Here is a 23,219-nt window from a genome sequence, read left to right as displayed (position 1 = left end):
TAATCAGCATACCAGTCAGCATTTTGCATGTGCAATGAACAGATGTGGCTGCATTATTCAGTTTCCCTATTTGACTTCGCTCCTAAGATGTACTTCAGAAAATGTGATGTTGATGAACACATCTTCCCAAGTGAAAATAATCCATGCCAAGAGGAGTCTCAAATGTTCCCATTAACCATTTGTCATGTTGGTTGCTTATTGATTTCTCTGCCCCCAATGTTATGACGTCCTGTGTCACTTTAAGTTTTCCTACTAAAGATGAAATAATTTCTAATTATATTTTGTGTGAAACTAATTAGTATTGGAATGTATCACACTAGAGTAGAAAAACGTTGGTTTTAAACTCTGCCCTTTATTTTCTATTTTTTTTTTGTATTGCAAAATGTGACATTCATACTAAAGTGAGTGCATAAAATATATATGTATATTTTAAAGACTGGTTATAAAAATGGACACCTGTGCAACCACCACTCGGAGTGACAAGTACAATGTTGCTGGCACCTGGAACTCTGGCGTGCACTTCCTCTTTCCTAGATTACCACAGCCTCACTGTTGTGCTAGGGATGTTATTGCTTTTACTTAGTGTTTTACCACCTATTTATCCATCCTTAACAATATAGTTTAGTTCTCCTTGTAACAAACTACATATATATTTTGTGTCTTTGTGTAAATACACAAACCCACAAGTGCTTCCTTAAATTCTGCCCCCTGGATACCTCTCTGTCTCACTCTAGACTCAGCCCTTTCTTGTTGTGTGTGTAGCTTTGGGTCATCTTTTTCACTGCTGTTTAACAACCATTAGTAAGGATATACCACTGTTCATTTATGCACCGCATGGGTGGATATTTGGGCTGTTTCTGGCTGTGATGTTTTCAAGGCTGAGAGGAGTATTGTTCGACTTGTGCATAGATTCTATGGGGTATATAGCAAAGAGTATGTTCAAAAAGTGATATTTTAAATTCCCTCTGGATAGTCGATGATAAAACATGCCCATCCAACACAAACATGACTTTATTGTAAATCTTAGTATTTTAGACATGATGGGAAACAGTGTTCATTTTAATATCTGTAATTTCTAGACTCACACACACACACAATACCTAAAAGGGCGGTCAGGTGCTTTTGCAGTCAAGGTTAGCATGCAGGACACAATACAACCTTGACCCAGCTGTCCTTCCTCCCCCGTATCCTTTAGTTTCGCGGGTCTTTCCAAGGGAAATAAAAGTGAATCATGCAAGATCCTCTTAAATTGATTTCATCACAGGCAGGTATGTCTTCAGGACTTTTGTTTCCAGGAGCCCTGCTCTGGTGAAGAGCATATGAATTATGAGCTGTATAGAGCTGAGGCTATGCCAGTGTCAGGTGAGGTTGTTGACTGTGTATAGTGTGATCCTCCTCTCTGAATTACTTGACACACAGATCCAAGGGATTTACATCCAAGGGATGTATCTAATATTTCCTTCACATGCTCTGTGATGGAGTTTGCTGGTCAAAACATCATTATTTTGTTTACTGGTCCGTTTGAGATTTGATATCTAAGTCTTTGAGATATTCCAAGTTTTCCATTAGCTTTTATGGCAAGCATTAGTAAAAGAGGAAAATTGTACTTCAATAGTAATTTAATCATTAAAACGACCAACTATCCAGCTTTCATGGTTATCATTAGTAGTTTTAGGAGAATTCTACTACAATTGGTTTGGTTCAGTGAAATAACTGTATGATTCGTATGATGGTAACTTTTAGTTTAAGTAGAATTTTTCTTCTTTTGGTGAGCTGAATGGTCTTAAAGGGTGTGTACTTTGGGACACACAACTGTGATTAATTGGAATTTTACTTTATGGAAGTGCTAGTTATATAATAAAGAAGTATCTTTCCAGCATGCTTCAAAAAACTGAACAGAACAAACTAGCAAGGAAATATGGGAAATTTGACTTAATTGTAAAAGACATTTTAAATTAGAACAACGGATCTAAAATGGCTCTTACATTTGTACTTATTTGCATATATTACCATTCAGTCAGACATAAAATTGGGAAATTTTTGGTTACACTAATATTTGAATATAGTTACATGACATAGTTTTAAAAAGCTGAGTTTGTAACAGTGAAATGTGCTCCCCTTTAAGTCTTAACTCTATTAAAGCTTTATACAAGTTTCTTTATATAACTTTGGTTTTCAAACAAGGCAACAATTCCAGATAAGGAATAAAATCATTTATTCTTCACACTGGGTCTTCATTAAAGCTCATCTGATCTTTCGCTTCAATTTTTTAGAGTTTGATTCACATCTCACAAAGGTTTTCTCCTGGGTTGGGTGAAGTTGTAGATCATTCATGTTTTCTGAGCAAAATGTCATTCTGCATAGAAAACATCAAGCAAACATAGCACTAAATTTTGGATGGAGCTTATTGAAGTGTTTCATCCTTTGTCAAATACCCAATTTGACATGCTATTTAGTAACATGCTATTTAAAAAAAAATTAGATCTTTATGACTGCAAATATTTTCATAACTTCAGAGAAAAACAAAGCCCAGGTCAGTGAAAGCAATCAGTGTAAGGCTTCCTGGAGCTCTGGGTGGTGTGATTTCAGTTCTGCAAGAACTGAAAGTCCTTGGGGGCAGCCCTGCTTTGTTCTCCTTTATACAGCTCATCAAAGGTTTGAGGGTAACAATGGTTTCTTTCACTACATTACCCTGTCTCCAAGGCAAACATTAGCACTTTCTTCAACTGTTCCTCACAGGCAGGCTTCGTGCCCAGCCTTCCTTTTTTGGACACACTCCAGTTTGTCAATGCCCTTCTTAAAGGTCCCTGGGTATGAGGCCACTGTCATCAGCATCTGCCTGGCTCAGCCCTATAAGCCCCCCTATAAGCCCCACCCTTTCCTCTTATCTGGTCCTCCAGCCACAGAGGATATCACTAAGTGCTTTGGGTCTCTCTTGGAGACCAACGGCTGACAACTTTGACCATTGGTTTGGCCTGAGATGCTATTTTGTGGTACTAACTTCAATTGCATCTATCTGAGAAAAAAAAAAAAAATAGCAGTAGTCACAGAGAATTGTAGTTTATAGCTTCTTTTTTTTTTTTTTTGAATTGCATCTAAGGTCAAGTCTTTACTAAATCAAACTTTTTAAATTAAAAATTATTGTGAGTAATTATGAATGCATTCTTTAAAAATTCAAACAGTAAAGAAATATATGAGGTTGAATATTAAAGACCCTCTTCTCCATCGCCTTTCACCAATATCACTCCCCTCCCTGCTTTCATGATTTGCTTTCTGTCTTTCTGGACCTCTTTCTATGCATTTACACATATACGGATGTTCATATACAAACATTAAATTTGTTGTATTTTTCTGAAAAATTTTCTTGTCATCAAATAATGTACTTGGAGAACTGTTCACATCAGTACATACAAATCTATTTCATTCTCGGCTGGACCTAGAGATTATCATACTAAGTGAAGTAAGTCAGACAGAGAAAGGCAAATATCATATGGTATCACTTATATGTGATCTAAAAAAAAGTGATATGAATAAACTTATTTACAAAAGAGAAAGAGACTCACAGACATAGAAAACAAACTTATGGTTACCAAGGGGAGAAGTAGAGGGAGGGATAAATTGGGAATTTCCAGTTAACAGATACGTACTACTATCTATAAAGTAGATAAACAGCAAGGACATACTGTATAGCACAGAGAACTATATTCAATACCTTGTAATAACCTATAATGGAAAAGAATCTGAAAAAGAATAGATATATACTGAATCACTTTGCTGTACACCTGAAACACTATAAATCAACTATATTTCAAAAAAATCTATTTCAGTCTTTTTCACCTGCTGCATAACATTCCAGTGTATGGATGTATCACAATGCATTTAGCCATTTTCCTATTAATGGAGATTGGGATTTTTCCTCAATGGTTTAGTATTTACAAATAGTACTGCAACAGACATTTTTGTACATAGATATCCTTTGTGGATATTTTGAGTATTTCTCTGGGATAGGCACCTAGCATAAATTCTGGGTCAAGATTATGCATATTCCAAATTTTGATAATATAAGTTCCATGAGACCAAGGGCTTTGTCCACTCTGTTCACTGCTGTATACACAGCAGTGTCTAGCATAAGATATGTGCTCACTAAATGTTAATTGTTGAATGAAATTCCCCTGCAGAAGCTCTGTAATTTATACTCCCACGAATAATGTATGAAAATGCCCATTTCTCCACACCTTTACCAGCTCTGGATGTTATCTGTCTTTGAATTCCTGCCAAACTAGTGGGTGACCAGTGATAATTTCATTGATTTTTGTTTTGCATTTATATGATTATTGTGGCAATCAAACATCTCATTTTGTTTAGCCAATCACTTTTCACTTCTTGCTATCGGACCAATATTCTCTGCTCTTGCTTTGGGGGAAGCTTTGGGGGAAGAAAATCACCTCTCATTGAATTCCTTCCGTGGAGGCACAGAGCAATTTATTTAACCTTTTTTTTTTTTTTTCTTGTAGTTAGCAAAGAGATTGAGAATGAGGTTTAATATCTGCATCCCAGCTCTGGGATTTCAGATGGTAGAAGGTACTCAAAAATTGGTAGTTATTAGTCTCATGAGATACGTATTATAATTCCCATTTGTTACTAGAGAACTGAGTCTCAGAGAGGTGCAGCTATTGTCTGAGCCTCCATAGGTGGAAGCGGTGAAATCAAAATTCGACTTTGGGACTAGCTGATGCAGAAGTCATTAGATTCTGCCTACATATAGTTTGCTCACTGCCTGTCTCTCCGGGAATGCCTCTTGGCCTCTCCAAAGCCTGTTGCAGCACTGACCGAACAGCACCAACCTGAACTGATGTCTTTCTTCTTAGACTTCCTATAGACCATGCAGTACTAGACTCTTACTGTTCAAAGTGCGATCCATGGACCAGCACCATCAGAAGCACCTGGGGGCTTGTTAGAAATGTAGAATCCCAGGCTCCATCTCTACCTACCAAAGCAGAACCTACATTTTAACACGATTCCCAGATGATTTGTGTGCATATTAAAGTTTGAGAAGCCCTGGGATGGAGCATATCATTAGTAAAATTAATGCATCTTGTTTTCTAATTAGGTCCTTGAGTTTCTTTCTGCCAAAAGCTACAACTCAGATTTTTTTGGTACCTCCACCCCCCGCCGATGGTGTTGGGTACTGCAAAGACCCATAGGACTCACTGAGTTAAAAACTTAAAAAACTATAGGTCCCAGACTCCCTCCCCCTTTTTCATGATGTCCCTCCTGCAGCCATGGGGAAAGGTGTGATGTACGTATATATTAACTTCCAGCTCTGCAACTCTGCTAGATTAGACCAGAGAAAGTCAGATTAATGGGACCAAGACTAATGGAGGGGGGAGGAGCTGTTGGAAGCTGTGCTCGGGCAACAAACGGGCAACGAGTCAGACAAACCAAGTCAGATCTGGGCTCAGACAGTTAGGAGCAATGTCTCCAAGCTGTGTAACTCCTGTGAGCCTCAGATTCCTAATCTGCACAGCAATACTACCCATTTCAGAAGGTCACTGGGACGCTTCCATGAGATGAATGCTCTAGAGCACCTCATTCAAGCCCATGGTGCAGCAGGAGCTCTGTAAGCACCACCCCTGTCCCTCTCCTCTTTCCTTCTTCAGAGCCATGTGGTAAGCACCAGGGGAGAAGGTAGTGCTGTGTTTTATACTACCTTTCAGGTCAAGTCACCTAGAATTGCCATGGCAAGCGACCACTAAAACTGAGGAATTACTCTCCAGCTGAGAGAATCTGGGGACGGGTGGTGCTCAGTTGAGCTCTTCTAAAGGGCCAAAAAGTCATGCAAGAATAGCTAAGCGTATAAGAGGAGAGAATTTAATTTTCTCAAATTGATCATGTGGAGAAATCTGTTGGCAGACTGCAGAGTATGCTCTTAGTAATTGCCAGGATTTTGTATCCCAGGGAGATAAAAACTCAGAGTGTGGTTGTATAAGGGACTCAGGGGGCATAAATCTGCCACAGGCCACTCCTAGCAGTGAGACCTGAGGGGTGAGGGAAGAGAGGAGTTCGGAGGTGAGAGGCATGCTGCTCTCCAACTCTGCTGACAGCAAGCCAAAGAGAGCAATAGGCTGGCCAACAAAGGGCAGGAGGAGAGGAGAGACAAGTTTCCTAAATACAGTGGGGAGGAGATAGGAAAAGGTCTGGGGAAGGACAGGATTCTCCTTTCATGGGGAACTGCAGAACCACAGAAAAGCACGGTTGCCATAGTAAAATACATGGGGCATTCTTTTGCTCTGCTGAGAGGACTGAAGGAGCAGCTGGACATCCTTTCTTTCCTTCACTCCCTGCCCCCAACCCAGCCCCTCGTGTCCCTAGAGACTTTGGGCCGAGGGAGATGTTCAGTCACACAGAGCTGCACCTCCTGAGGGTAATCCACTGGTCCACATCAGAATTTCTTAGGGCTCCAAATGTGTGGTCCTTCACAGACCACAGCCAATCAGAAGCTCTTCAGGTGGGTATTCAGGTGGACTTCTGCATATTCAATAAGTTCCCTAGTGATCCCTTGGCATTCTTAGATTTGAAAGGTGCCACCACAGTGTGAGATTTTGAGATTGTGATTTGTTAAAAGCATTTCTCTGGGTAAACAACAAAGAAGAAATGTCACGTCTAGGTCCTTGCCATTCAAAGTGTGGTCCTTGGACCAGCAGCATTGACATCACCTGGTGAAATTTGAAAAGCACTGGGCTAGTGAGTTGTTGTCAAACTCTGGAGACAGGTGGCTATTAACTGTGGGCAGAGGGAAGAGGCTAGACTAGAAATCAGAAGACCTAGGTGCAAATCCTTGTCCTTCCACCTATGGCTTTGTGAACTCAGGATGGTCATTTCATCTTTCTGAGCCATCGTTAGGAGATATGCCATCATTAGGAGATAATAATGCACACTTCATAAGATAAATGCAAATAGTAAACTGTAAAAGTGCTGACATAGGTAGATGCTTAACAGATGTTAGGAGGAGGTTGAAACAGCACTCACCTTTGCTGTGTTTCTCCCACTTTGACTCTGATGCTCTTCAGAACAAGGCCCGAGTGAAGGGACTTTCTTCCCCATGGGATGATGATTTGGACCGTGTTCCAGACATTGGACCACACCATACTGTTTTCCCACCTGAACTTGATCATGATCAGCTCACCAATATCCAAATCCAATGTGATAAGAAAGGAATAGGTTTTATTACTAGTAATTCCTTTGTTCCTTGAAGATGCAAAGAAAACCAGACACAGTCAGTTGATTTTTAACAGCAAAGTGATGCTTAGGCACATTCAGGATATGTTAGGTTTGCCTGAATGATTTGGGATGGTCTTTTCTGCTGCATTTCCCAAACTGGTATTGGACAGACTATTAATAGAGATAGCAATAGGTGTGCCAGGATAAAAAGGGTTTTCCAGACCAATAACATTGGGAAAACCATCTTATTTTCTGTGTTAGCATATTAAAAATGCCCTAAGAGTTCTACAGTAATGAGTCTAGTTAGCTTTGTTTAGCTCAGGCTTCCTAGTTTCCAGATTAAAAAGTCGGGAAAACTGCCCTGAAGAGGGCAGGGCCTTTGGCAATGGTCTCTGGGCAATACCGCTCTCTGTAGGTTTGATCAACACATTAGAGCCACACCACAGTCTTCTCTCCAGATCGATGCTTTTTTCCTCCCCACATAAATAGAAACTTCTGTTAAAACAAGTATAGCAGTAATAGAAAACCACATATACAAAGGATGCGCCAGTTTGGAGCAAGATTTAAATGCAGATCCTTAGGTATCATTATCAGCTTTACTCACTAATCTCCAAGACATTAAAATGTCCCAACATTGACAGAACTGCCAGATACCCTTTCCACTACTTAGAACAATCTCCCGGGGAGAGATATGGGACAGCGCAGAGTTAACACTGGATTTAGGGTGAGACAGGTGGCTGGAGGATTCCCTTGCTTGGCTCATCGAAGCTCCTCCTGTATGTTGTAAAGCATCATTTAGGAATCCACCCACCCCACTAGGCTGGGAGCATCCTAAGGATAGTGTCCTCTCTACCTCTATGCTGAGCACCAACACATCCTTGCTGAGTGACTGAATCAGTGTGATGATCAGAGGTTCAAAGCTGGGGGCAATTCTTGGGAAGCTGAGGACTGTCCCTGGAGTGGGTGAAAGCTAGTGTCACTTCCCAAGGAGAGCCCATGCTGAGGGTCAAGATGCTGAGAAAAAGCAGCCAGCAGGCCTTTTCTGGCCAGTGAAGGTGCGGAGCCTCTGCAGGAGACGTTGAGGCCACTGCCCATGTTGTGAGCAGGTGTGCAGCAGGGCAAAGGACAGATGGGGAGGGCTGGCAGTGCAGGCTGACTGAATGGAAAATTTGTGCCACGTTGAATGATACCAGTGTTATTTCTGGGTTATGGTTTTCAGAACTCACTGGAAAGGCGCTCAGGGCCTTCCTGGGGACACCTGCTCCAGCCATCACCACTCCTCCCTGCTTGGATCTTCTTCCTGTACTGCAGTCATGGACTGGCCACCTCTGGCTTCCCTCTCCATTCCAGCCCCTGTTGCGCTGGGCCCATCACAAACACAGGTAGCAGCAACATAAAGTAATCGTTGGGACTGGGTGAGGCTGAGGAGGGATGACGAGGTGCTGAGTGTGGGTGGATGTCCCATCTGACAGGGTGTTTGGGGCGGTCATAATGGGCTGAGAAAAGTAAGTTGTGTCTGGCCCGATCCTTGAAAAGCAGAGTCCATCCAGACCCTGTGAGAAAATTATGCCTCTCATCACCACGGACGGGGCTGTACCTCATACTCACAGAGTGATGGGGATTTTCTGCATTTCCTCTTTTGTTCCGAGGAGTGACATGGCAAAAGTTGGTTCTACTGGTTTCTCAAGTTCGTTGATGAACTGAATCTTCAACTGGTAATGATAAACTAGAGGGGAATAGGATGGAGAGGGAGAGAGAAAGATCATTTAAGCAGAAAATTTTAAAATAAAAAATGTCATATTTTTAAAATTTAAAAAGCAGAGGGAAAAGTATGGATGAATAGATACCCCCCCCTTTTTTTTCTGGGTGGTAGAATTATGAATGCTTTTTATTTTCCTCTTTTTCCTTCTCTGAATTTCCTAAATGTCTAAGAGGACTTATGTTTGTATTGGGTTGGCCAAAAAGTTCGTTCTGGTAGTGAATGCGTTGTTCAATAAAGTTCTTGGTGAAAATGAAAAAAGTGTCTTTTATTTTTACTTAAAACTGAATGAACTTTTTGGCCAACCCAATAATATAATAAATATTATCCAACAAAAGAAGGCAGGAGTACAATATATTTGGCATTCTCATCAATTTCCAGATGAATTCTGTTGGACTATTCCACGTATTTGGCAAGGGTCCCCTTTCACAAATCAAAGGATATATTGCCTTTTAGGCAGCTGACAAAAGCAAGAGAACACACTGTCATTTTTCCTTTTGCCTCTGTTTGATGGTGTCAGTTTTGGGGTGAGACAGAGCTCCAGCTAAGAAATATGCCCTAATGACCACACCTGTGTGTTCTGGGGCAGTTCCTGGGAACTAGCTCTGTGGGGTTCAACAAGCACATTTTCCAATGGAAATAAGACAACTAGTTCTAGTACCTGGGCCTAAAATTTTTCTATCTTATCAAGTGCCCAGAATGTCCTTCTACTGGGTTGTTTGGAAGAGGGAAATTTAATTTATTCTTCTTTACCTAAACACAGTCTATATTTAATTAATAAAAGCAACCTGCTTACTATAGGACAGGTGTTGTTAAACACTTTACATTGCATCATCTCATTTACTTATCATAACTACCCTATGAGGAAAGTATTGTTATTATCAGCCCCATTTTAGAAAGAAGAAAACCAGGGCCAGAGAGGTGAAGTGACCTGCTCAGGGTCACATAGCAGCCTGTGCTCTTGGCCTGGACCCATCACCTTGATTAGCTTGCATTGTTACACCAACCAGCTGTGGAGCTGTTTTCAAAATTACCCCACCTCATTCCCAAATGACTGATGGCTGCTTAGACTTCTTTTTCCTGCTGTCTCCATATTCTCTAAGTACTTGTAGCACTTGAGCTCCAAGACTGCAAACAGGTTTAATATGGCATGTCAACTTGATTGGTAGGACTGCCTGGGGCCCCATGTTGAGATGGGCTCTGAGACCATGTCTAGGCTTTTGGGAGGATTGGTGTCTGCCTTGGGCGAAGGATAGGGGATATACGATATACTTGTTGTGTATTTGCTTTTCCTGTTCTAGATAATGATTAACCTACTAATCCTGATACAGTGCTTGCACATAGTAAGTGCTTAATAAACATTTGTGGGATGAAGAACTGACATTTTGCTTGGGAGTATCAGAATGTGCATGAACATTTAGCAAGATGGAAATCACCTCTGAGAATTCAAGATCTGAGTTTCAAGATTTGTTGTAGAATTCCTCCTGGAAAGGATAGATTATGGAACTAGCCACTTGATTATCCATCCCACGCACCCAACCTGTGGAAATTCACCATCCTCATGAATCAATCTACTTACTCCCAAATGATGCATTTCCGCTGGAGGTTGGTAGCTACACACAAACCTGGTAGTGGCTAATGGTGTGTTGCCAACACCTCAGCTGCAGGTCCTGGTGTGCCTGTAATTGCTGGGTTTCTGGGTTATTTACACAACCCTACCCTTTGGCATAAACCAATCTTCCCATTTGGGTTTTGCAGTGGATTGCCTGCAGTGGATTACCTCCAGTGCCCTGAATAATAGGTGCTCAAATCCTCCAGCCTGGAATACAGTAGTTTGATGCTCTCAAGATTGTGAGGCTTTGGGTGAGAAATAAGAGAAGGGCTATGGGCCCACGTCCCACAAGGGTCCCTAAACCCTTGGGTGGCAGCGGTGGAGGCAGGGACTCTGGCTTATCATCCCAGAAGCCTCTGGAGAGGTCTTATACTATTTGGGGTCTGTCTAGGGAACTCTGTAACAGGTGAACAGTGTTTTAAGTTGAACTGAGGCAAAAAGGAAAGATACAGGCCGTAGGCACTGGGGGTGGGGTGGGGGCAGGATGTGGACAGGATGACGTGAGAGAACTGGCCTTGGGTTAACCCCCAAACAAGCAGGCAGGGCATCTCCCAGAGTATGCAAGAAACACTCATAGCAACCAGTTTAATATGTAGTAACTGGAAATCTACTGATACCCAGCTCAGTGCTGAAAGCTGTTGGGGATAGATGAGTAAAAGAATGTAATTAGCAGTATGCTTGGTAATAACATAGGCTAACATTTATTTTGTTTACCTGTGCCAGGCACTTTGTATTTATTATCCCATTTAATCCTTACAACAGCTGGTACTATTATTTCATTTTAGAGAAGAGGAAACTGAAGCACAGAAAGGTTAAGCAACTTTTCCAGTATCACACAGCTAGTAAGTAGCAAAACTGGGACGTAAGTCCAGGCCACCTGGCTCCAGAACTTGAAGTTTTAAATGTTTATAGCCAGGACTAATAGCTTTATATACCCTAAGGAAAAAGTTGAAGTGCGGAAAGAGATTAAAGTTCAAAAATGTCATAACAGAATTATTTAATTAAAAATAAATAAAAAACACCCTAAATATTCACCAGTAGAGGAACGACTATGGACTAATAATGACAATTATGATAATTACCATTTAGCTCTCTATTATGTCCCAGATACTGAACTATTGTTTCTCAAAATTATCTTATTTCTTTTACTACAACTTTGTAAGATGCCTATTTTAACCTCCCTTCGCGTCATTTTACAAATGAAGAAGCTGAAGCTCAGGAAATTTAAGTAACTTGTCCATTGTCATGCAGCTAAGAACTGGTGAAGCTGCAATTAGATGTTAGTCTGCTGACTCTGAGTTCATGTTCCCAACCATGTGATTTACTCTTATGAAGTGATTAAAAGATATTTTTGGAATGGTTTCAATGCTTAAGAAAAAGTGGAAAAAAACCCCAAACAACCATCAGTATACAAATTGTACATCTAACATGAGACTAATTCTAATAAAACAGCATGCAGAGTAGGAGGGAGATTCACAGAAGTATTGAGTGATTATCTCTGGAAAGGGGAGAGGGTTAATGTTTATTCTCTTCTTTATGCTTTTCTGCAAGTTCCACATTTTCTACAATAAGCATGTATTCTAATTAGACACTTATTGGAAAAAGAAAAGTTTTTAAAAGTATTAAGAAAGAAAACAGAACCAGAAGCTGTGGTCCTGGCCTTAGAGGAGCTTGCAGCTGGGAAGCAGAGTGACTTCTGTGACCCTTGTCACCTTCGGCCTAGCCTCACGGGCATCCATGTCCATGGATCTTATCTCCCTGAGGGCAGCCTTGGGGTCATATTAACACTTGTATCTCCACAAGTCACGGCACACATCAGGCATCTAAGGAGTGCTTCTGAGGCTTTTTGTGTGAAAACAAGGCAGGACACAGTTGCCTTAAAGAGCCTAATTGTGAATAGGAATAATCAAAAAATTGCTTTCATTTGTTGAGATACTACTACGCATCAGGCTACATACTAAGTGCTTTACAGACATTACTTTGTGTCCTCGTAACAAGACAAAATAAAGATAACATGTGGTGAGACTCCATTTTCTATACCTACCCCTGCTATCCCCATCCAGCTCTGAACCCCAGGAAGTGACCCCATGGCCTCATCTCCTGGCTGCCTTGCAGGATGGTTTCTGGTTGCGACTGACTCACTGGGGAGGCACCAGCAGGAGATCAGGGCACAGAAGAGAGAGGTCAAGGTGTTTCTTTCTCTGCTCCCTCCTGCTTTGAAGACTGACTGCAGAGGAACTGTGCTCCATGATGAGCTGCTATGAGCAGCCTCTCCTCCACAGCTCCCGTTCTCTTGGGCTGTTCCTTCTCCTTACTTCTCCCAGAGGCTGGTTGTTAGATCTGGGGTGCATCAACAGCCCACGTTGCTTTCCTTAATATCACCCACCCTCTCTAAGGAGTCCTGCCTGCTCTCTTTAGTTGATCCAGGTGAGTGGAGTCCTGTTTTCTGCTGAGACCTAGACAGATAGGGTGTCAATGATCCTGGTAAATTACAAATAAGGAAGCAAAGATTTGGAGAGGGGTGCAAGGTGACACAGATAGTTAGAAGTGGAGCAGACTTTTTTTTTTAACATCTTTATTAGAGTATAATTGCTTTACAATGGTGTGTTAGTTTCTGCTGTATAACAAAGTGAATCAGCTCTACATATACATATATCCCCATATCTCCTCCCTCTTGCGTCTCCCTCCCACCCTCCCTATCCCACCCCTCTAGGTGGTCACAAAGCACCGAGCTGATCTCCCTGTGCTATGCGGCTGCTTCCCACTAGCTATCTGTTTTACATTTAGTGTGTATATATATCAATGCTACTCTCTCACTCTCTCACTTCGGTGGAGCAGACTTTGAACACAGGTGTCTGGTCTGATTCCAAAAGACCCTTCCCACTGTGTCCTGGGGTTCCGGTTCTAGCAAGCTGAAGCTGCCCTTTGAAAGCAAAGAGCAAACAGCCCCTGAAGAAAAGCCGCAGTCTAAACCTGCCTCCAATAAAGCCACCAAGACAAAGTGCCTGCCAGCTCTGACCCACTGACATCCATCCATCCATGGGCTATCATTGCTGCAGATTCCTGCCTGCTGCCTGTCTGCTGAATGTCCAGCCCCCAAGCTGGGCTAAATGTTTCACGTCCCTGCACTGGAGATGGGTTTTTGTCTTCCTTTGCTCTTAAAATATGAGTAGGAAGAGACCGATTTCCACATCTGAGATGCCATGGTTCTACAATTCTGGGGGAAGGGGTTGGCTTTGATGATTGCGAAGGTCCCTTCAGCTCTCACATCCTATGGATGAGAATTACCTGTGTCCTGCAGTGTCTCCCTGGGGTGGGACCTGTGCAGGAGGTCAGAACCTCCAAAGGTGTGTAAGCCGTGAGGGGCCTGAGTGAGGCGGGCTGTGGAGGGCACAGGTGTGCAGGAATGTGGGCACCTGTGTCTGCAGAAGTGTGATGGTCAAACCCATCACACATTGATAGCACGAGGAATCCCTTTTAACGTGCACTAGGAAAGCCGCTTTTGGGGAGAAATCTTGAAATTAATTTTTTAAAATACATGAGACTTTCATGTTCAGATCTAATTATTTGTTCTTATTTTGGATTTTGTAAGCATTTTTCCTTAAAAAAAGAAAAAAGACAATTTGCTTCTTATTCCTCCCCCCACCCCCCAGGACAATGATGCTGTTACAAAGATGAAGGAAAAAAGGGTGAATAATTTTTCTCACTTTACATTATGGCATGTTTAATAAGGATTTTAAAAAATGATTTAGGGAAATGCTTTTGATCCTGTGACTGCAAGGAGGCCAGCACAACGTATTCCTCAGTTCAGGCAGGAGAAATTATTTCAGGTCTTAAAGATGAAAAGCATGAAATAGTCTATTAACCCTGAATGAGATCAGGCAAAATCAAACCTGGAGCAGAGATGTGAGGCCTCTGGAGATTCTCCTCACCAGAGAGTCTGCCTGGGGTTCAGATACCCTAAAAACCCTGGATCTTAATCTTGTGTGGACCCCACTGGTGCCACTTTAAAAAAAAAAAGTTTCTTTTTACATGGTAGCCACTGTGAGCACCAGGGTATGGAATTTATAAAAAGGGAATATTTTTTTCCTTTTTTTTTTGGTCTCATGGAAAAAATGATTCTGAATCATTAGGTACTGGCCCTGGGAGACATTATGACTCTTTACAAACATCAGAGAGGCCTTTTTTGTTTTGAATGTATAGATTTTTTCTCATGGAGGTGGTAAGAATGAGATCTCGTGTTTTCTTGCCGCACCAAGGTCTTCTTCCTAGATCTCAGATGCCTCTAACCCGAGAGAGAGGCTGAACATCATGGAACTGAGAGGCCCAATGATGGTCTTATGCAGGGGGTTAATGTATGAGCAGCCAGCACTAGCAGGGGCTGGTTGAATGAACTCAGAACAGGCTCAAGCGAAGTCGAGAAGGGGTTTTATAAGCCTATGTGTGTGTGCGTGTATGTACTTAGGTTGGGGACTAAATTTGGGCTCAACACTACTGCCCCATTTACGTGACGCTGATGTCACAACATTGGATGCTTGCCCCTTCTATGGGTAGTTTCCTCCTCTGCTGGGGGTGGAGATGGGGGAGCGTGTATGTATGTATGTGTGGGAAGGCCAGGGAGTATTGTGTTGTGTGTGTGTATGGGATGGAAATAAGCACCCTTGACTGAGAGATAGGAGCCTCCTGGTACCATCAAGAGGTCTTGAGCACTCATCAGCTTTCTGAACCTCAGTTTCCTCATCTGTAAAACAGGTATTAAAAGCCTTCTCACAGGGTGGTTGTGAGGATGTGATGAGATGGTATGTAAAAGTGCCTGGCTTCTGGAAGGTGTCAACCATCCTATATGCAGGACCAGCCAGCACAGTGGGCAGAGTGAGTCCACCCCCAGGTGCCAGGGTTAGTGGTTCTCCCTCATGCTGGTCCACACATAGTCACTTCATGGCTGAAGAAACCGAGGCCCACATAGGTTTTGCCACAGGGTCAAGGTCATATAGGTGGTTGGCAACAAAGCCGAATTCTGGACACTCCTTATCCCAATCCCAAGCCTCTGCTCTCTCTACTATACCCATTGCTTCTCTGGAATTCTCCCTGGAAATCAGTGAAAACCTTCCAAAGAAGTAGCTGAGAAAAGCCAAAGACAAACAGACTCCCCAAGTCACAGTTTGGCTGGTTATCTCACCAACCAGAAGAGTGCTCTCATCAGCTGGAGCGAGTTCCCACAGGCTGGATGGGGCCCAGAGTGCAGGGAGAGAGCACAGGCAGCGGGCATGGGGAAGAGAGGAGAGACCCAGAAAGAGGAGCCCAAGAGGAGGGGCGACTCAGGAGTGAGCTGCCAGGGAACTGGCCTCGGTCCTACACTTAGGAGGCCATGGAATCGGGGAGACCTGGGGTCAAACACTACGTTTGCTCCTCACTAACTGTGTGACTTTGGGGAGGTGATTTAGCCTCTCTGAATCTCAGTTTATTTATTTGGAAAATTAGGCATAATCAATCCACCCCCCACCCCCTCCATCTTTGTCTCTCTCTGTCTGTAAGTTGTTGTGAGGATTAAATGATACATGAGATAATTGATGCAACACATCCAACGCGGTGTCTGGACAGAGTAAGCCCCCCTGAGTGCTGCTTCCTTCTCTTCCACACAGTTACCTCCTCTAACTGCTATGAGGATTAAATTAGATAAGATGCTTGCTAAGCAGGACTTCATATAGGTTTGTTTCCCACCCCCTTTTCTTAAAAAAAAAAAAAAAAAGGGCTTCCAAACTAGCAAAAGTTCCTCCTGAGAGAGAGAATGGAAGTAGGTGATAAACTGCCTCATTTCACTCAGTGACTGTTTCCCAATTCTCTTCTGCTACTGCTGTCCTCTTCAGCGTTTACCCGAGTTCTGGCGTACGGTTGTAGAAAACAGATCCTTTGATGGTTTTGTCAAAATATCTTGGGAGCCAGAGGAATGAGGGCCAAGTTAGCCATCCTTTGTGCAGCTACAATCGGGAGGGGATGTTTATCTTGCCCAGCCCGACCCTGCACTAAAATACAGAGTACAATTAGATGTCCTTGAAAAATATGGATTGTGGGTTCTCTGTAACCAGGGTTGGGCAAGTCTGTTCCTTTATGAATCTGTAAGTATTCATCAAATGCTGGAGTTGGCCACTGAAATAGACTCTGGGGGCCCAAGTCACAGAAGATCGTGGCCATGATGGGTGAAGAAGGGTGCAGTTATGGTGGCCTAGATTAAAGACTTGATGCCAGCACCATCAATAGAACTTTCTGGATGGAAATGGTCTATTTCTGAACTCTCTGATATGGCAGCCACATATTCAAGCGTTTGAAATGTGGCTAGTATGACTGAGGATTCAAATTTGTGATTTTATTTTAAGTAATTTAAATAGCCACATAAGGTTAGCAGTGACCACATAGGTCGATGTAGCATTATACAGACTGCAGCATCCCATGAGCAGCTGCTTTCACATAGATGGGAGTCTCATCTGGGCATAATTTCCGGCTGTACCCAGGGTAGCTTGATGTGACCGCAGGGATGTGACTCCCCACCAGTGAGTCAAATTAGGCTGAGCAGATTACGACTTTGCTCACTGCAAGGGCTGAGGTGGATCTGGGGAGAATTTGGAGGGCCCAGAGAAGAGGAGGGTGCAGTGCAGGCTGCAGCTCATCACTGGAATCTGTCTGGGGCTGGAGGTTTGGGTTCGGACCAGTTTCAGGCAGTCTTGTCTCATAGTCCCACCTCCATATCACTGGCCCCAGAGATCTTATCTTCATTGGATATCCCTGGAGCAAGATGAGATGCTGGTGATAAAGAGACCCAAGTGTTGTTGTTAGGGGAACTACTGACCAAAACTGCCCAACCTGGCCAGACCCTAGAGTAACCATTTGCATGAGTTATCTTACAACATGAGGTCCTGGTAAGGAACGTGGAGCTAACAAGCCACCAGCAACTGAAAGAATTTAGGAAAGGTCAAAAGGAGAGAGGAGACACCAGTCCATGTGTCCTACCAACCTCCCAGAATCCTTCTCGCTGGAATCCATCTTGGCTGAGCAATGCATGCACCACCAGGAAAGACCCTGAGTCAGAATGATTGGCCAGAGACAACCCAGAAACTAATCCCATCACCATAAAACCCGAGACTGTGAGCCCCGTGGCAGAGCAGTTCTCCTGGGTTCCCTTACGCTGCTGCTCTCCACCTGGGCGCCCCTTCCCAATAAAGTCTCTTGCTTTGTCAGCACGTGTCTCCTCGGACAATTCATTTCCGAGGGTTAGGCAAGAGCCCACTCTCGGGCCCTGGAAGGGATGCCCCTTCCTGCAACATTGTCTCCAAGGGACTCATCATCTGTCTTCCTGGGATAGCATTTAGCATTTAGCATGTGGGAGGGGGCTGGTCTCCCCTGAGCCCCCTGAGGGAGGGCCTCTGCCTACCCTGGCTCTATTTATGCTTGAAGAATAAATGACGGCCTGGCACAGTGGCTTTGGCAGCTGCTGGGTGAGATAGTGATGCCCTAATGCGATTCCTTGATCCTCCTTCCTGGGAAAGGGGTCCCTGTGAGTTCACACCAGCACCATGTGGTGATTGGGCATCTGGGGTCCTGGGCAAAGGGAAAAACTCAGCCTGGCTTGTGCCTACTGCTCTTCCCTCTTCCTTCTCTTGACGCTCTCGCCTCCCTCCCCCATCTCCACCCCACTCAGGAGATGACCTCGGGCAGGACCCAGTCCCTCACTTCAGATGCACAGCCCTGCCCTGGAAGGTGAAAAATGATGCTCTTTCTTTCCAGCTGACCGCAAGGAGAAAGCAAGATCCTCCCCAACCGCTCCTCCTTCCCTCACCCCCATAGACAGACCATGGGCAGGTTACCAAGGTAAAAATCACTAGACTAGTTGTTTGGAGGCCTGGGTCTAAATGCTGGCTCTGCCCCCAAGAATTCCTCTTGTGTCCCTGGGCAAATGATTCTCCTGCATCTGGGCCTCTGTTTTCCCATCTGTGAAATGGTGGAGTTGAACAGTTTTTTGAAACGCTAACATTGCAGGATTAAAGTAGATCTGATAAAATGTGATTATCTGAGAGACTTAATCGCTCCAGGCAGCTTTGCCATTTAAAAGAGGAGCTGGTTAACCCAGATGAGTGTCTAATTGGCAGCCTGCGGCGGGGGAGCTCCCTGAAGCAGGAGGCCTTCCAAATCCCCTCACCTGCTCCGGGTGCCTGGCACCCGTCAAGGACAGACAGCTGAGGGGACCCTCTGCCCCTCAGGGAAGAAAGATCCTGCCCTCGCTCCAAGTGCTCTCAGAAGCTATCAGACGCTCCATCTGATTTCTGTCATTCCTGGGACTCACGGAAGGGAAATCTGGCTGGAGAGCAAAAGTTCAGATAAACAGAAGAATCCTGTGCCTAAAAAAATAAGTCGCCTGGGAGCTTGAACTCGGGAGTGTGGTAATGAACGGAACACCTGGGAGTGTTCAGCCTGGGAGTCAGAGGGACCTGGGTTCTAGGCCTCCTCCCAGGCTAACCCTGCCAACCTCGTGTTCACCTTCTGCACACAAACATCTGCACGGTAACAAGCAAAGAGCACCAGGCTCCTCCCAGTGACGCGAGCAGCATGTGCTGTGAACAGTGAGATGCTAAATCATTCCAGAGCTGTTTTAAGGATTAGGCAGAAATGTTAAAGGCAACAGATGTTGGCTTGTTCCCTCCAGGAGGCTATAGGCTTTAGTGGAGTATTTCTCTGCTGGCTTCAGCCCAAATCATGGCCACAGCCCTTTCTCTGACCTCCCGTTCAACCCAGCAAGAAGAAGGGGCTCAGTTTCTCCCCTGAGGTTGAGAAGCGGAACTTCTTCTAGGGAGGGCCTCAATAGGACAATGATCTCTTGTAAGACGAGCTGATTCAAACGTCAGGGGAAATGAGGAAGCACAGATGTAGCGTGGAGTCCAGGTTTTTCCTGGAAGCCATGAGCAGAGGTGAAAGCACTGGGTTCCAGTCTGAGTTTGGAGAAGTCTCCAGGGCCCTGTACCATGAGACCTGGGTGGTCAAGGTAATTGCTCAAGGCCTTCTGGATCTAATATTCTAGGGGACCATGATAATGGATGAAGTACAGCCAACCCAAAGATTGTTCCAGAGAGTATCAAGCTTTCTCCTCCAGCACTTGGCAGTGAGGAAGCTACATTCTTGGGTAAAGAGAGAGGCTGTGTCATCATCACGGTCTGGAATCTGTTCAGGGTCAAAACCACTAAAATAACAGAGCCTGAAGTAGTTCCAGCAAAAGACTTCAGGGAACTTCTGAACCTTCAGACAAGTAAGTGGCTGCATTCTGCCCTTCTGAAGGCTCTCCTGCACTCACCTTTGAACGGGGACTGGGCTCGAGTCACCAGGAAGAGGCTCTTGCTCTTCTTGCTTTGCTGCTCCTGGCGGGCATAGTAGCCCAGCGTGTTGCAGCGGCGCTTCTTGCAGCTCAGGCACAGGCCCTGGCTGAAGCTGTCCATGTCCCTGCACGGGTAGGCCATGCTCTGCATATCAGCGTGCAGCAAGGAGTCGATGAAGAGGTGCACCGACCGCTCGTGGGCACATTTGATGGTCTGGGTGATGGCTGGAAAATAGGGCAAGAAGGACATTATCATCCCTTTATCTGAAGGATCACCTTGTTTCTCAGTGCAGAGTACCAGCACATTAGGAAGGAGGAGAGCTGAGGTCAACCCGCTGACTGCAGTGGATGTGATAACTGACTGAACACTACACAAGGGGTAGACCCCCTGCAGTCACTTAGTGTGGAGGCATAATCTCAGGCTCCAGGGGGCTGCTGAGGGCACCCTGTATGTAACGGTAGGTGTTTTAATAGGAACCCCAAGTCACTAAGAAAATACTGAATTATTTAAGCAAGTGGGGTAGTGTAATTCATTTTGGAAATATTTTAATCTCAAATGGTTAAAAATGCACAATTGCTGGGCTTCCCTGGTGGCGCAGTGGTTGAGAGTCCGCCTGCCGATGCAGGGGTACACGGGTTCGTGCCCCGGTCTGGGAAGATCCCACATGCCGCAGAGTGGCTGGGCCCATGAGCCATGGCTGCTGAGCCTGCATGTCTGGAGCCTGTGCTCCGCAACGGGAGAGGCCACAATAGTGAGAGGCCTGCGTACTGCAAAAAAAAAAAAAGCACAATTGCTGATGCTTTAAGGGTGAGTTAGCAGAACAGGCTTGTGCGGAATGCCTGTTTTCTTAATAAAGCTGGGTAAACCAGTGCCCAGTCAATCTTGGGACTTGGCTCATGGTCTGGTGAGAGCTGAGGGCTCCCCCACCATGTCTGCCTTCTGTCCCAAAGCAGCCACTGCAGGCCCTAAGATAACTGGCCTGTACAACCAGCATGGGGATTGGCTTCAAGAAGGACATATCCCAGTGACCAGGTCTGAACGGGCCTAACCCAAAACAAGTTTAGGAGGTTTATATACCAAGGATTTTGACCCTTTTTTGGGGGGGTTGTTTTTGGGTCTCCAAATCTTAACAATCTTTAGTAAAGTTTTCTCTAAGAATGTTGAGGAACCACCACGAGATGTGATAAGAACCTCATGTGAAGGTGGAGCACAGGTAACTTTGCCAAAAGCTGTTTGCCCAGGATTAGTCATCTCAGTTCCTGGTCGCTGGGGCCTGTATTTGTTGAGCACCCACTATTCGGCAGGTACTACACTGAGTGCCTCCCCAGATCTTCAGTACAGCTCCTTGAGGCAGCTGTTACGTGTGAGAAAACTGAGTTTCAAAGACATTCACTCACTCACTCAAGCTCACCTAGCCAGGAGGTGGCGAGGATGGTAAAGCAGTTACCAACTGACCAAGTTAACACGTTCACCCCAGAATGGGATCACTTGCAAACATAAGGGTGAAGAAAACCGAGAAAAACCATACCAGGGGTGGGCAAGGTAAATGAATATCCTTGGTTCCATCATTCTGAAGTGTAGCACAAAAGAGAAAATGGCAGTAGTTGGTCAGAGATGCATTTACCAGGCAACTAGCTAATAAACACCATCCTAGGGCTCTGTGTTGAGCTTAGGGAGGATGTAAATCTGGGAAGAGGGCTGGATGGTTACCAGGAACTGCTGGTGACTAGAGGGCGATGACTGGAGAGTGATGTAAGGAATGATAAGGGGAAGTTCCCAGAAGGTTCTCTCAGGCGTGGGCGGGTGGAAAGCTGGGAGTCCAGCCAAAATGAGATAGTGTCCAGTGTGAAGGTCATTCTGATATAGGAGACATGAAGGTGGTGATGTAATCACGAGATAGTGTGTGCTCAGCTCAGTTTCAGATGATTGGGGCAAGATGGTGGTATGTGGGGGTCTGGGGGTCTCCAGTTGGCTTAGAGTGAGTTGGCATGTCTTAATCAGGATATTATTTTACAATAATGAGAACCTTGGAATGCCTATGAAATGTATGGTTTTTGCTCACATTTTTTTTTTTTTTGTGGTACGCGGGCCTCTCACTGTTGTGGCCTCTCCCGTTGCGGAGCACAGGCTCCGGACGCACAGGCTCAGCGGCCATGGCTCACGGGCCTAGCCGCTCCATGGCATGTGGGATCTTCCCGGACCGGGGCACGAACCTGTGTCCCTTGCATCGGCAGGCGGACTCTCAACCACTGCGCCACCAGGGAAGCCCTGCTCACATTTTTGTTCTTTAATCCGGGGCCTGTTACCAATGTGCATGTTAATGTTTTGGTTTTAGGGTTTGAGAGAGAAAGGGGATCGCGACCCAGATAATGCCATATTCAGTTTCCGCCCTGAGACACAGGAAGTCACAAGGACCTATTTAGAGCTGAACATCTAATTGGAAGAATCTCAATAATGAATGTCCTGTAGGGTCAGCTGATTAAACCTCATGGGGGTTGGAAGAGTTATTCCCACTCTTGTGAGACCAAGGATCAAGAAACCATGATCTATTAAGTGGATCATCATAGGGCCCAGAATAGAGGAAGCCCCCTGAGTGAGGAAGCTTCCAGAGAAAGAGGAAGAACCACAGGCATCAGGGCTCAACTTTCAGAAGGGCTGACACCCCGGGAGAGACTTCTCTGGGTACACTGAGTGGAGGTAAGAAGCGAGGACTCCCAGTGGTGCCCCTCAGCTCATCCTCAGCACCTGAGCTCCAGGGACCACTGCCTGTTAAGAGGAAGGGCTTGGGGGGAGCGGCAGCCCTTACCTACTCCCACAAGCCCTCTCTCTGGGTGGACTTGGTGATCATTCACCCTGGGCCCCACCCTTGCCAAACTCTTCTCAGAATCTTGCAAATTAGTCACCACTGGATCCAGAGGCCCCATCAGTTGTGGGGAACGTAAACCAGCGTAGGCTAGTGTCTTCTTTCTCACCATTTAAGCCGTGCTTGGCAATATGTTTGTAGAGCTCTAGGAAGTGGCATCCAGGCTGGTAGGAGCCCCCGTTGGGGTAGAAGTCATAGTGGGCTATGGGCTGCTTGATGCCCACACTCAGGCCCATGTGTTCCTGGGTAAAGGTGTGAATGGCGTCCACAAAATTGGCATCATCTGGTGAAAGCCGGTCACTGGGGGAAGCTCTTTTAAACAAAAGGCCCGCAGCATCCAGCCCTAACAGGAAAGCAAGGGGAAGGGTTAGGTGAGAGCAACAGGAGAGAAGAAATGCTCTTTTT

The 23,219-nt window shown here is 44.8% G+C and overlaps 1 protein-coding gene across 2 annotated transcripts in view; it reads right to left on the bottom strand.

The window, feature by feature from the left end:
• Positions 1-2,244: 2,244 nt before the first annotated feature.
• Positions 2,245-23,219, bottom strand: part of LIPC (lipase C, hepatic type) — a gene marked incomplete at both ends in the record, with an annotated part of 174,462 nt that continues 153,487 nt past the window's right edge. For both annotated transcript variants that reach the window (XM_079701022.1, XM_079701023.1), the window contains 5 exons: positions 2,245-2,356; positions 7,030-7,248; positions 8,830-8,947; positions 19,930-20,175; positions 22,924-23,157. In XM_079701022.1, the coding sequence (XP_079557148.1) occupies positions 2,245-2,356; positions 7,030-7,248; positions 8,830-8,947; positions 19,930-20,175; positions 22,924-23,157 (929 nt within the window). The remainder of the gene's footprint in view (positions 2,357-7,029; positions 7,249-8,829; positions 8,948-19,929; positions 20,176-22,923; positions 23,158-23,219) is intronic.

The sequence above is a fragment of the Hyperoodon ampullatus genome (genome assembly GCF_949752795.1).
Source record: "Hyperoodon ampullatus genome assembly, chromosome: 3".
In the NCBI taxonomy this organism is placed as follows: domain Eukaryota; kingdom Metazoa; phylum Chordata; class Mammalia; order Artiodactyla; family Ziphiidae; genus Hyperoodon; species Hyperoodon ampullatus.
This window is presented reverse-complemented; position numbering and strand designations above follow the sequence as displayed.